This window comes from Pocillopora verrucosa, chromosome 6 (assembly GCF_036669915.1).
Source record: "Pocillopora verrucosa isolate sample1 chromosome 6, ASM3666991v2, whole genome shotgun sequence".
Lineage (NCBI taxonomy): Eukaryota > Metazoa > Cnidaria > Anthozoa > Scleractinia > Pocilloporidae > Pocillopora > Pocillopora verrucosa.
This window is the reverse complement of record NC_089317.1, coordinates 12,198,237-12,213,260: the sequence shown is the minus strand read 5'-3', so window position 1 is coordinate 12,213,260 and position 15,024 is coordinate 12,198,237. Positions and strand designations below refer to the sequence as shown.

Genomic DNA, 15,024 nt, shown 5'->3' with positions numbered 1-15,024 from the left:
GGCCCTCAATTACAGTGACAGTTGTGGAAATCTATAAAAGCAACCGAGGAAAACACTGAATGTATACACGAGGTTCAGGCACAAGCGAGTATTTTCTTGCGACAACTACATGTTTCGAATATTTTATGTGTGCGAGGATTTTATTTAGCTCGTGCTCACGTATTTACGACAACATTTATAGTTACATGGAATTTGCTCTAAAGCTATGCCAGTGGGATAGATTATAAACTAAAGAACAATATAAGCGACGGGCCAATTTCAGCTAAAAACACGTCGACAGAGCTGGTAGCTTTGTATTTAGCACTCGAGAAAAATAAACTCAAAAACTTTATCTAAAACGGTGGTTTGTTCACTTAACAATAAAGAAAGGGTAATTTTAAAGTTAAACTGATACATTTAAATGGATCAAAACAGAAGTAGAGACCAAACACGTCGAGTTTTGTCCCAATAGCGTGTGACTTGCAATAGGAGTACAGCAAAGAGAATGACCGAACTCCGTGAAAATGCACGCTGTATATTTTGGTCTGGCGCGCTCGCTTTTCACGGGCCAAAGATAATATTCTTACATGATAAACACAAAGAATTGCTCGTTTATAAGAGCTCTTTTATTTTATGTACATTCGTATACCCCCAATGTTATGGTCGTCTGAAATATGGTAAAACTCAGCGTACAAACGGAATACAAAACATAGTGTACTTTACGCGGGTGGTTACAAACGAAAGAAAGTTTAGTTGGAGATGAAATATGGTGGGAAAGCTATTCCAAGGGATGAAAATCTTTATCCGACCTGTTCCTTATATTTATGAACATTCTTCGCCTTTCGAGGTAGGAATTCCTGCAGTTTTTCATTCAGGCACTACAGTCTAATCTAACTATCAGTTAATCAATTGAAATTATTGTGTCCGTTGCCTTTGTTTTATTTGCCGATGGATGATAGACAGCGAGTTGCTAAATGCATGCGACTGTAACGCTTAATCAAAGATTTCACGGAATGTCTTGAAATAAGCATGCGCGCAATTACAAAGTCAATTAGTGCCGAGGGGGTTGTGGGTATCTGAAAGTGTTATCACGTAATCTTTGTGTTGTCACGGATAAAGAAATTACGATGATGGCTCTTGGAATATAAATACCAATACTCAATTCTTCCATAGCCACCCGTTGCACTGAATTGGCCGGAATGAAATTTGGTTTTATCTCATATTTGATCACTTTTCTCGATGTCGTTCACTTCTCAGGTAAGTCAATGTATTACAAGCACGCTAAATAAGTTGCCGTGGGCAAGGAATATTTATTGTATCGGACAATTAGACGGTTTGGTCCTAAACTATACCGAACTGACGGACTACAGAAAATATTCTGAATATATTGCCTTTATCTTGTGATAAGGTCGCATTTATAATGTTCAATCGTCGGTATCATTGACAAAGCCAAATAAGCAATTGATCAGTAAGGGTCAGACTTATCGAAAGCTGAACACTGACACTGAAACTACTGAGGGTTCTCTTGTCTGAAATTAACTTAAGCTCACTCTGGACTACACTTTAATGGTGACCTTTCTTCTATTGGGGATGTAAACCATCATGACTATAGACGTCATCGATCATTACGTTGACATTTTATGTGGAAAAGTTATCAAATTCTACAGTTACGATTGATCGCGCTAGAAACCAAAATTTATGCGTAAGTTTAACGAGGTGATCATATTTTTTTTCATGTCACGCTATCGAGTAAATAGGAAGCTTATTCGAACCAACTTCTAACACTAAACTTACTTGAGTAAAAGGAAACTGGTTTGCTTCATAAGAAGATTAGTTAATTCAGACATCTCTAGGGTCTGTCTGACTTTCTTATCCTACAATGCACAATTTTTTTAAATGAATGTTTATTTCCGTTTGCGTGCGGGTTTATCAGTCCGTGAAAGATGTTTGTATAACTTCACCATAAGCAGAAATGCTTCTGTTGGTAGCTTTTGGTATTTTGGCGGATCCGTTCTACATGCAGTATTATTAAAGTTGAATTGAAGACTTATAAAATAGGGCCGCCCAAAACTATATACACTACCACGAGCTTTCTCAAACCACTTCATCTGTTTAAGTTTCATCGGTTATTCAAATTCAAATAGGCAATTTTTGCCACCGTTGTTCTACATCATCTCCATCATTGTTCTATTATTAAGCAGTTAAACTCATGGACTGACTGATTGACTCAATTAATTTACGTCAACACTGGTGGCTGGTTCTATCTGTCATTGAAACAATGTAAAATTTTTTAGCGGACGAGGACGACAAGAATGATAGTGTGCTTTTCAAAGAACGAAAATAAGTTAAGAGCTAATGTCAACATGCATCAAACAAACAGCGGCAAGTCACCCAAATTTGTTTCCCTCCTACTTTCATATTTTGTAGCCCAATATGTCCTAATAATTGTGGTGTAGTTTTTTTGTAAAAATATATATTAGTTTTCGAGAAATAATTTTTTTCGTTCGACCGCTCAAATACGCAAATTTTCACCGTGAATATTACCCGAGTTGTGTGACCTCATGTATCGAATGTACTAGACCTACGGTATTTCTGTGAACAAAATCCTTTGTTTTACCATCTAAACTTAATCCCCTGTCGTTATTGAAGCTGCCAAGGAAATATTTATTTTCTGGTGAATATTTTTGTCCGACATACTTTTCTTATGTCGAAAAGTAGCATCAAAACAAAGACAGTTTTAACAATGACCGATATGACACAATCTACTGAGCTTCAAGCTTTTAAAAAACCAAAGGATGGTTATAAAGTTACTGTAAAAATTTCCTTGTATTTGTGCTAACATGTAGATTTTCTACTTAGTTAAATCGTTCGCTGGTGGAACTTGTGGTTTTAGTTATCTAGAAGACCAAGTCGTTCCCTTGCGTGATTGTTAAAAAGACATTTCGTGTCACTAGCGGAGTTGAAAGTTTTCAGATCCAGAAAATGAAGTTGATCTTGTTTTGTCGCGTGCCGGTGTCCCAGCGGATTTGGACTCCCCTAGATTTGGACTCCCAGGTCCAAATCCGCTAGCGGATATGGACCCCCCTCCGCGGATTTGGACCCCTAAACAAAACTGAGTGAAAACATCATCCTTAACGTTCTAGTAAAAATGGATGATACTTTACGTTCCAGAGCGTACTTAAGTATGTTTTCAATTCAAAACACGCGTATCGTTAATGCATACTAACTGGCATCCCGTCGGATGTTTCTTTTCACGAAGGGAAAAAGGGCAAGAATTTAGTTTAATGTCTGGAGAAAGGTCGTTTTTGAACCTTTTCTGCGATAGTTGAACACCGTTAGATTCAATAAGAAACAAACTTGTGACACTAATTTATTTTGTCATTGTTCAATGCCCGAGTGTTGGGACGACATGGTACAGTGCGAGGGATTTAAGACTGCCTCGGAGGACGAGTGGCTCTGCATTGTCTGCAGATTGCCAGACCTTAGACGTCTTCATAATTGTTAAGGTGTTATTTCGGATCTCTCAACAGTTAATAATCGTTAAAATTAGACGATAAGATTGAGTTCGATGTAATAGCCTCCACTTTTGTTAAGACGTTTACATTAACGTTGATTTGCATCTGAGAATAAGCTGAGAGTTCCAATAGTTCAGAATAGAAACATTTTTACTTATCATAGGCTTTACTATAATACGAGTAGTTTCTTCGTTCTTGTTCAAAAACTGTTTAATGTTATTATTTTAGAAAATCAGACTGAGTTATTTTTGTGACTGGACGCAATAGTCTCCACTATTGTTACGACGTTTCGTACCAATGTTGATTCGCATCAGAAGAAGCAAAGATTTATTGTAACAATTTCAATAGTTCGAATGCAGTAGTTTGTTCACATCTAATTCTTGCGTATACTGTTCGACTCGCTATAATGAATGCGGTAGAATTGGAACGAAACGGCTGTTGTTGTTTTTTTTACCTTTATTGAGGAAATGTTGTGTTGTGATTGAAAAGAACATCGACAAAAAAGCTTGCAAATAGAATTAGTTACCAAATATGATACAAAGGAAGCTTAAAAGGAAAGTTTGGAAGGGGGGTCCAAATCTGTGAAGGGGGGTCCATATCCGCTAGCGGATTTGGACCGGGGGGGTCCAAATCCGCTGTGATACCGGCATCTTCGAGACGCCAAAAGATATCGATGATTTTACAAATTGCCCCACTCACAGATCAAATCTCGGTCTTGGGTGGAATCGTAGTTCCAATAGCAGATGTAGGGTGCCAAAAGAAATGTCCGGCCATGGTAAAGGTAGGGTTAAGTCGATTCCAAAAGCTGATAGGGGAATTAGCAAGCGTGTATCACAGATAGTACTCAAGATGTCTGGAAAATTCATACAATCTGGCTTCGGTAAGTAGGCTACTTACCACCGTGAGCAAAATTACGCGTGACGTCAGAGTTAAGTCTCGATTGGGAATCTGTCGATAGGCTACCAAAAATTCAGACAGAGGCGGAGTTTTCTGAAGTAATGTCTGAACACTTTGTTGGCTTTCCGCCGTATGGGGGACGCGTAATTATGCACACGGTGGAAAAGGGCCCTTCCGCAGTAGCGACTAGACGGTGACAAAACATGCTTCTCTTCGCCAAAATCACATCAGAATTTGTCCTTCCTAAATGTCAAGTATGCTGCACGTATTAGCACCCCCAGGGGACCCCTTACACAAGAGGGCGGGGGTGCGCACCTGGAATTTCGAAAACGATCGCTATAAAATTATGAAAGGTGCTTAAGTCTTATCCATGAGGGAGTGGCAACAATTAGCCTGTAAAAACAAGTCTTTATGTCCTTTTCTGTCTTTTTCAATGCTTCCCTCGCTCCTACAGAGGATTCATACAAACATGAGAGCCGTGCCGCGTTTACATTGTACAGGTAGAAAAGGTCGTCCAGAATGAGTCTTTCGTTCTGTAATGAAAACCCCAATAAACTCACTCAGAAATGACTCATTTCGAATAAATTTTACGCTGGTTATTATGTAGCAACCGGTATGAACTCGGTCTTGTACAAAACTCATTCGGATATCATGTAAAAGGCCCCTAAATTTTTAATTCCCAGAGCATCACGCTTTGCTCGCCTCTCTGAATACTAAAAATTTCAGTAGCGTTGAAGCAACAACCCGCTTTTAACTGTTTCGCTGCCGCTGAAATAACGGTTAGTGAAAAAAGCACATATTTTAATATTTTCAATTCAACGTAAACAAAAATCTTTATAAATGGTAAATATTCACTTGTGTCGGTATCAACTATTGCGTGACTAGCTTATGATATAAATGAGGGAGGGGAAAACACAACGCAAAACCTGAGCTCCTGTCAAAAAGTAATACCCAGACGTAATATAATAATCGAAGCGGCTGATAAATCATAAATAAACAAGTTAAGAGTGTTATATTAGACTGTTTTACAAATTGTAGTGATTTATGCCAATTAACGGTGGCGACAAGTAGGCGCACCATGTATATTTCATAGTCGCTATCAAGTAAATTTTGCCGGACTTTGAGTTCGTCTCAAGATAGAACAACACAAATACACAAGGAAATTTTTACAGTAACTTCATAACCATCCTTTGGTTTTTTAAAAGCTTGAAGCTCAGTAGATTGTGTCATATCGGTCATTGTTAAAACTGTCTTTGTTTTGATGCTACTTTTCGACATAGGAAAAGTATGTCGGACAAAAATATTCACCAGAAAATAAATATTTCCTTGGCAGCTTCAATAACGACAGGGGATTAAGTTTAGATGATAAAACAAAGGATTATATTAACAGAAATACCGTAGGTCCAGTCACACAATTCCGGTAATATTCACGGTGAAAATTTGCGTATATTTGAGCGGTCGAACGAAAAAAGTCATTTCTCGAAAACTAAAATATATGTTCTCAAAAAAACTACACCACAATTATTAGAACATATTTGGCAACAAAATATGAAAGTAGGAGAGAAAAAGAATTTTGGGTGACTTGCCACAATATTTCAAATTTGTTCGATGGATGCTGACATCCTCTCTCTTAAGAACCTTTCTTTTCTGTCAAATCAGAAGTAACTTCTGTATTTTGCAGCAGTGAACTGAAATTATGGATGTGATACTAAATAGAGGAACGGGGTAACAAGTAATGACATTATGCTCTTTAAGGTTACTTCCCACCTTTAGAGGCCGAAATAATCTTTCATTTGACATAAAATTGAAATCAGAAAAATACTTGCTCATGGAAATATCAAGAGGAGAAAAAAGACATTGGGGAATGAAAAAAGAAAAAAAAAAGGCCAAAGAAGAAAGAAAGAATACCATTCTATCAAGAAAATAGGAAAATCCTTGATGAAAGCAACTGGTACTCACTCCACGCTGGCGTCCAGATGAGGTCTCCGTCTAACCAAAATTAAACATTAAAAACGATGTTTCCTTTTATTGATGCAAGTATCAGCCTAAATACAAAAACATTAACAATCGCCTCGAATCGTAATTTTAAAATCATAAAAAAACTATCGATTAGAACTCATTTCAGAAATAAGGGTATTTCTTAAGCTGTCATTGTCTTGTCTCTCCGTCGCCCGCCTCTAGGATATCTAACCAATGTGTGTCCTTTTTGCCGCGGGTTTTTCCTTTGTTTTTGGAAACTTTGCCCATTATTTTGTCGTCCTCCTCAACGCATCACTGAGCGATCGAAACAAAAAAACGCGTCTGCAATGCGATATTTTTCCCGGGAAATCTTGATCCATCGTCAGTGACGCTAAGAAGTCCCTCTGACTCATTGGTTTCCGTCTGAGGAGGCAGGGTGTTACAACTGTTAATGTTGTAACGACAAAATAAGACGAGTAAACGTAACGTCTTCTTTCTTTATTGTTGTTGTTTCAATTACATGTCGCGCGCATTGTGACGTAGTTAAATAACATAATTTATGACACTCTCCTGGGCCGACAACATAAGCTGAAAATATAGTATACATTCATGTATAAAGAGAAAAAAAAATATAGTGTTATATTCTTCCCTTCAATATCAGTGGTTATTCTATTTGTTCAAGTGGTAAAGGAGGACGTTGTATATCATTTTCAGGAGCTTTTTCTATGTTTTTGTTAGTCGGTATGTCTGACATCTCTAACGGATAAAGTTTCTCTATAGGTCGTGATAGTTCCTTTCCAGAAGGTACTCTTAGAGATACAGATCTTGCGAGTCCATCTTTCCCCGTGTGTAGGCTAGTTACTACACCTATTTTCCATTGGTTTCGTGGTGTGTTATCGTGTATGAGAACATCTCCAATAACAACTGCCTTTTGGTTTAATATTCTCTTTCGACAAGTGTGATGTTCCCGCAGACTTGTCAGATATTCAGTTTTCCATCGTGTCCAGAAGGCGTTTATTAGTGTTTTCTGATGCTGAGCTCTTTTTATCAGAGCTTTTGTTGACATCTCAGATGGCACATAGTCTGGATCTGCTTCGTTTTCTTTAGCATTCGTGTCTGGTAATGTTAGGAGACGGTATCCACATAAGAAATGTGATGGCGTCAGAGGAGAGGTATCGTTGATGTCTGTGTAAGGGTATGTTAAGGGTCGGTCGGTCAGTAAGTATTGTGTTTAGTTCAATCATGTTTAGGCAGGCTTTTCCCAGAGTTTTCTTTAAACATCTTTTCATTAGACCAATAAGCTGCTCGTAAAACCCTCCCTACCACGGAGCTCTTTCAGTTATGAATTTCCAAGTTATGTTGTGATGAGCGAGGAACTGTTGGGATGAACCTGTTCCAAGAATTTGAGTTTTGATTGTTTGAAGTTCTTGAGCTCCGGCTTTGAAGGTTTTTGCATTGTCTGAAATGATACACTCCGGAACTCCTTGACGGCTTATGAATCGTCTGAATGCTCTAAGGAAAGCATCGGTGGTCTGATCTTCTAATAATTCAAGGTGTATGGCTTTTACTACCGCACATGTGAAAAGACATATGTACATTTTAGATGAGGTTTGATTTTTCTGGTCGCGGACATATAGAGGTCCTGCGTAATCGATCCCTGTAAATTGAAAGACTAGTGATTGCTGGACTCTTGATTGTGGTAACGGTGGTGTGGGTACAGAGCGAAAGGGTGGTCCTTCGACTTTTCTGCATGTTACGCACCTTGATATGATTCTTTTTACGAGTTGTCGACCTTGAGGTATCCAATATGTTTGTCTGATGTGAGTAAATGTTTCTCGTACTCCATCATGCGTGACCTGCTTATGCATAGAATGGACGATGAGTGTAGTTAAGTAGTTGTCCTTTGGTATGAGGATAGGAAATTTTGTGTCGTGAAGCAGATCTGTATACTGTAGTCTACCACGACAGCGTATGATATCTTCATCGTCAAGATAAAGATCGAGTTGTCGTATGATGGCAGGTTGTCTGGATTTGTCTTTGTTCTTCAGGTATGAAATTTCTTGTCTGTAGATTTTATGTTGAGTAGCTTTCAGCAAGACATTCCTGGCTTCCACGATATCTTTCGCTGTAAAAGTTTCACTGTATACTTTTCTTTTTCTCCATTTTCTTGCGAAGTTGATAACGCGGGCAGTGACTCTGAGTAGATGGACTAGGGTGCTGTATCTTGTTATGTCAATGATGTTTAGTATGTTTGGATCATCTGCGACGTTTGTGACATGAAATAAATTTTGGGGAAATGGAGGCCATTGTTCCTCTGATTCGCTAAGCCATGGAGGTCCCTCAAACCATAGTTTTTTCTTACCGTTGAATATAGTAGTGCTTACTCCACGGGTTATCAAGTCAGCTGGGTTCATAGACGTTGGGCAAAACCTCCAAGTTTGGGATGATGTGATTTCTTGTATCTTGTGAACTCGAGTTCGAACGAATTGTTGTAGTTGTTTGTTGGAAGATAACCAAGATAACACAATTCCTTAATCACTCCAGTATATAACTTCACTGCTGTTTACAAGCTCTAAGGTTTTGTTTAGGTATTGGAATAGTTTTGCTCCCAAGAGTGCTGCTAATAGTTGTAGTCGTGGTAGTGTTGTCGTTTTCAAGGGTGCGACTCTGGTTTTAGCTAGCCATAAGGAATGCAGTGTGTATTCCGTTGTCAACAGACAATCCTCTTAAGTAAGCGACCGCTCCGTAAGCCTGTTGGCTGCTGTCACAAAATATGTGCAATTGTGTTTTTGTAACTTTTGCGAAGAAGTACTGTCTGGGTACTTCAGTTGAGGTTAAATTGTGGATATCATCAGTCCATTTTAGCCACTGTTCTTTTTGTTCGTCTGGTAGACTTTCATCCCAACTTAAGGTTTGTTTCCACAGGTCTTGAATCATAATCTTTGCCTTTACTATAATAGTACCACGAAGCCGAGCGGGTCAAACAATTTTGATGCGAAGCTTAGTGTTGTTCGTTTTGTTGTTTTTGTGATAGCATCTCTTTCTCTGATCATTTTCTCGATTGAAAATGAGAGCGTGTCTCTTGTTGAATTCCAGGTGAGTCCCAAGATTTTTGTTATTGGATCTGCTTATATATGATCTTCTTGTGCTTTGTGATTTAGAGCTTCTGAGTTAGAGGTCCATTGGCGTAGATTCATACCTGCTTCTTGAAGGTACCTTCGCGATAATGAGTAATATTCTAAGGACTTATTATCGCAATCAGTTCCGGTTATCACGTTATCCATATACATGTTCTCCATGAGGTCCCGTGCTACCCAGTTGTCCTTTTGACTTAGGTGATATTGTATTGTTGCGTTCAGCAGAAGGGGCGAGGGTGTAAATGGGACCTGAGAGAAGCCATCCAAATTTGCTTTCCATAGCGATTGAGGCTTCGTTTTGGGTTTTAATTACTTTTCCGGTGATCAGTTAACCGTAATAGTCGTTGCCAATAATGATGTCTACTTTAAGATTTTCTGATGCATGTGAAGGATCAGCAAGTTTAAGTCCTTCTAATTCCGGCGGTATCTGTAAATTTCTCACCTTAGCCGATAGTGGTGGACAAATAACTGGAGTTACTAGGGCTGTTATTTTGATATTTTCTACTTCTGTTGAAAAAGTCAGTGCCACAAGGTCGTATGTTTTTCTCCTGCCTTGAAGTGTACCGAATGTCGTCACATCTAAAAGTTCGCTTCCCATTGTTCCTTGTTTAAGTTTGTGTTTCATCTCCTGAGTGATAAAGGTTCTTTGTGATCCTGTGTCAAATAGGATGCGAGCTTGATAGTACTGTTTATTGTTTCCACTTATTTTCGTAACGGCGAATTGCATCAGGATATGAGCTTTAGACGGGAGTACATGCATTGGTCCCATGTGGGTTCTGTTTTTCGACACGGAATCCGCTGATAGGTGATCATTCTTCGGCCCTTTGTCTTCTTTTAGTTGACTAGAAGCGCTTTGGGTTGTATTTTCTTGGTTTTCATCACAAATTTCATCAAGCGCCCCTTTGAGAAACATTGGATTTTTGTGTGGTTGAGACCAGCCACCAGCTGACACCAAGGTTTGGTGTCAGCTGGTGGCGCGTCGATCTTGGATAAGGACTCCATGTAAGCGTTCGTCAAAACTTGTAGTTTGCCGAAGCGCTCCTTTAATAGCTCAATTGCTTTTTTATAATTTTCTTCAGTCAGTGGCAGTCCAGAGATAGCGCACGCCGCTTCTCCCTTAAGCATTCCATTTAAGTAGTTCATTTTTTCAATATCGCTTAGTCCGTGATTTTTATCAATAGCTGCGCTAAAGCTGTCCCAGAATGTGAGCCATTGTAGTGGGTCTCCTCCGAATGATTTTATGTTTATTTTAGGTAAATTTATATGCATTCATGGAGCGGGTTCTTGTTTTAAACTACTATAATGGCATTGGCTCACCGGCTTGTCTTGTTTGCTCTTAAGGAGTCGTTCGATTTTGAATTGCCAGTATGATACGTCGTCTTGAAACGACAACGCCGTTTCTGTGTCTAGTTGTATGTCCTCTTCTGTCTCCAAGGACATCACGATTTTGGCATCCATGCGTGCTATTTCTTCGGCTCTTCGCGTGAGCCTGTCCACCAGCGCCTCCAATTCTGCTTGATCTGGAGTCTCCGAAGTTATTAGTTTTTCCGCTCTTTTGAAATCTTGGGTGCAGTGTCCCTTGTATGCTCCTCGGATGGATCTCCATTTCTTTATTTCTTCTTCGCTCATTATATCTTGTCCGCACTGGTCACGGCACCAGTGTTACAACTGTTAATCGTTAAACGTAAACGTAAACGTAACGTCTTCTTTCTTTATTGTTGTTGTTTCAATTACATGTCGCGCGCATTGTGACGTAGTTAAATTACATAATTTATGACACAGGGGATTCCGTAAGTTTTTGTAAGCTTTCGGAGCAATCTCCATTGCAATCGATCTTCACCTGTTGACACTCGGAATTTTATTGTTAAATTTCTTTCTGGTGCTTATATGAAACATCTTTGCCCGAAGAGAAAAAATATTTGAGTTTTGGTGCAAACCAAACAATATTGCTTTTTGTTCCGATTGTTTACGATCTGATATGAAGCACGAGGTTAAAGTTAAAGGCATTAACTGATTGATTTGCTGTCAACATATCTGGGGCACAAAGGATCCACAAAACGCCTATTTTGCAGATCCTTTGTAATGTCCTTTTCGTATTACAGAATATTTTCTATCCCTGACGATGCCGTGGATCGGCGAAAGCTCAGAGCCTTGATTTTAATTCGTTTTAATTTTAACAATAGTTTAAAGGCCTTTCTGGAAACTATTATACCACTTAATTTTTTGTAAACCGGTTGAATTTTTCGACTAGGAAAAGGTTTCCTTTTGATTCTACGTCATTCATAATAGAACAAATGTCTTCACCCACACATGAACTTAATTATATACAATGATACATAAAGATAATCACGTGACCGCTATGAAGGGTGTACTAACCAAAGAAAAACAGATTATCTAAGTTATTTATCCAAACAGTACGAAACACTACTCTTATGCTAAAGAGTTCTTTGTCACGGAGGGTTAAGCCCGTAGGTTTATCTTAATTTGAAATGATCAGCATGTTTTACCTCCCATGCTGAATCAGTAAACTTTGTAGGAGTGACGCTTCTTTTCTTTCTTCAAGACCTCAGAGGTAGACCACCTTGTTAATTGGACTTTCTCACCTATGATTTTGTTTTCTTTTTTCTTTAAGAGCAAGCAGCATACTTTATTTCGACTCCTTCAAGTCCATTGTATCCAGTGGAAAATGACAACATCACCCTTCAGTGGACATACGATCTTAATGGTTCTCCTCTGGATGAAATAGAAGTAGTTTTCACCCCTGATTCCCCCTCGCTTTCTCTACAAAGAGTTGCGAGGTATAGGAATGGAGGCACAATTCAGGTGGCTAATGACTTCCGAGATCGATTCGTTTTTAATTTAACAGATAGTCAATCTACAATGTCAATACTTCGCTCGCAAAGATTGCACAGCGGAACGTATGAATTGACTGTGAGTCCCGACGACTTGAACTTAGCTCCCATTAGAGACGATGTCAAGATTTCAGTGAAATGTGAGTGGAAATGATTTTAACTTTTTAACTTTTCAGTAACTTAAGGGGCGAAGCCTGACTCTAGGTAGAGGCACAAGGATTTTTTGCCTAATTATGCCCTAACACAGAAATGGTTGTGGTCGCGTGCGGCCGTGAGGTACATTTTCTTGAATAGAAGAGCATTGAGCGATATTCATGGTTTATAGATGTTTCAAGATAAGTACTTCGAACACTTTGTTCTCCAATTTTACCTCGAAAAAGAAAACTACTTACTGGAGAGGACCAAAATATAAAACACTTTTAAGCCAACGCTTCTTCGAGATAGATAGAGCGGCAATTAATTTGCTCGTCATGCCGAACTTATCACAAAAAATGGATTACCTATTTTAGGGTCTTTTACTCAGATTTATTTTTAAGTTTATTCATTTACTTATACATTTAATTGAACGTAACATTTGTATTTAATACAGTGACTTAAACAAGATAAAACCTAAGTATAGCCCGTAGAAAAATTCAATTTTTGTACGGGCATCGTTTTAGTTAAAGTACTATCTTTCTCTCTCACAGGGTACTTAGTAGTGTCGAAGAAAGAGCGTTAATATGACTAAATATTTAGATTACTCTAGGCGGCCAGCATGGAGCGTTATTTTTGGTCAAAAATACAAAGCAAACTTTATTTCAGTTTTAATTTCGAAAACTACCTTTTCATTTAAAAACATTTTCGAAACCAGTCTTTTTCTTTACAATATACTTAAGCAATAAACCACACTTTCAAACGATGTACCGATACTATAAACCACGCATGATGTTGGAAGAGCTCAAGAAACATCGTAAACCACCCGCCTCCGGCTACAGACGTTTCTCATTTTTACCTTGAGGCCGTTCTTTGGCGAAGGTTGAAAATATCACCAAGCAATGTTACTTTTTACTTCGACTGCCATGTTTAATGTCCGTTTAGTTGCCTGTACAAGTTTTCCATTACTTATACCCTGTGTTTTTGTTAGGCTTTGCCCGATTAACTGACATTTTCTAGTAAACAACCTAAAGCTCTCTTCGTCACTACCTCTCACCAGACGCGTGCTAAAAAAAAAACAAAACAAAAAAAACGTTTCCCTTGAAAAAGAATCAAATCAATGTGGTCAGCGTATCATAGGAATTATAATAAAGTTAGGACATAAAGTGCGCTGTCGTTGGTTGAAAAAGCATGCTATATGAGAGTATAGAGCATAGAGCTGAGCTAAATCTCTCACACCTTCTGGCAAATTGTTCTTTGTCCGACCTTTTCCGGGACTTTTTTCTAGTTTTTTTCTTTAACTGAAAGTGAAATTTCGGAATAGGCGAGTCGGCAGCTAGCAACAGAAGAACGACAAAAAGGTTTATAAACATTCCAGGCGCCGTATTTTCCGTCAACATAACGTGAGCAGAGACAAAAATCTTCGAAGAGAAAACGAAATGGACAGACGAAATGAACGTTTTGACACTCAGTTAGATTGCCAGCTTACGTCCGGCAATAAAAATCAAACACAGTTAGCACTCGTGTCGTATACAAAGAATCGAAAACAAAACAGAACAAAACAAGAATGATGATGAAAAATTAGCCATGAACAGAACTTACATCACCGCCCTTCGAGTGAACAACTCAGAGCTTTCCCTAATGTCCTTTCCGATGCGTTGAGTGGAAGGCCACATCAGTCATTGCAGCCGAGTTTTAGGGCTCTGTCAACCCGAGCAATCTCCGTGTTCCGGTGAATTCGGCTGTCGTTCCTTGATAAAACACTCGCGTTGAACATTTTGTTTTCTCATTGTAATATGAAAACCTTGCGTGTTTTTATGAGCCAAAATTTGGCTGGATTCCACTAATCACTTCAATTTCCGATTCTGTATTAGAGACTAAAAACTTCAGCCAAAAGTGTTAAATTCGACCTGCCGAATAATTTAAGTTTGTAAACTATTGCGGAATGTGAACTTTGATGGTTTGAAATTTTCGACAGCTTTAGTCTTGTAAAGCCAATCAGATTATTTGAACTATTCCAACAAGGATTCTGATCGGCCTATTGTAGCGTGCTTTATGAGAATATAGAGCATGCTGACGACACCGTTGTTCGAAACCCTCGAAAACGTAAAAAATCCTTGTCTTTCTATAAACAAGTAATTTGTTTAATGATCGAAGATCAGTGCTTGGTCGATATAAATGACAGAACATGAAGACGAAGCTAATGCTCGAAGTTGTTTATCCTCTGCTTCTAGTTTAAGATGAGTTTTCTAGTTTTCAGACTGTTACGACAGTGAATCCTTGAAGAACGAACATCAGTTCTTTTCAGAAAAACGGCTTACATGTAGTAACATAAAGCGGTCTTGACCAAGATGTCCTCTATATTTACAATCGACAGTTACAAACAGTTTAAATTTTGCAAAACTACTACTAAAAGGCAACTACGCTAGAACGTTGATCTGTTTTTTAGCCCAATTAGAAAAAAATAATGCATTTCAAATTGTGCGCTCCATACTGTTCAAAACAGTACGTTAGGGTTTTCAAAAGTAACTAACTATTAATGTGGTTAAGGAG

At 38.5% G+C, this 15,024-nt stretch overlaps 1 protein-coding gene across 3 annotated transcripts in view; it reads left to right on the top strand.

Annotated features, from left to right (window-relative positions):
• The first annotated feature begins 1,095 nt into the window (after nt 1–1,095).
• LOC131769692 (fibroblast growth factor receptor 2-like) overlaps nt 1,096–15,024 on the top strand; it is a 38,098-nt gene continuing 24,169 nt past the window's right edge. For all 3 annotated transcript variants that reach the window (XM_066168393.1, XM_066168392.1, XM_066168391.1), the window contains exons 1-2: nt 1,096–1,236; nt 12,120–12,479. In XM_066168393.1, the coding sequence (XP_066024490.1) occupies nt 1,179–1,236; nt 12,120–12,479 (418 nt within the window). In that variant the 5' untranslated portion in view covers nt 1,096–1,178. The remainder of the gene's footprint in view (nt 1,237–12,119; nt 12,480–15,024) is intronic.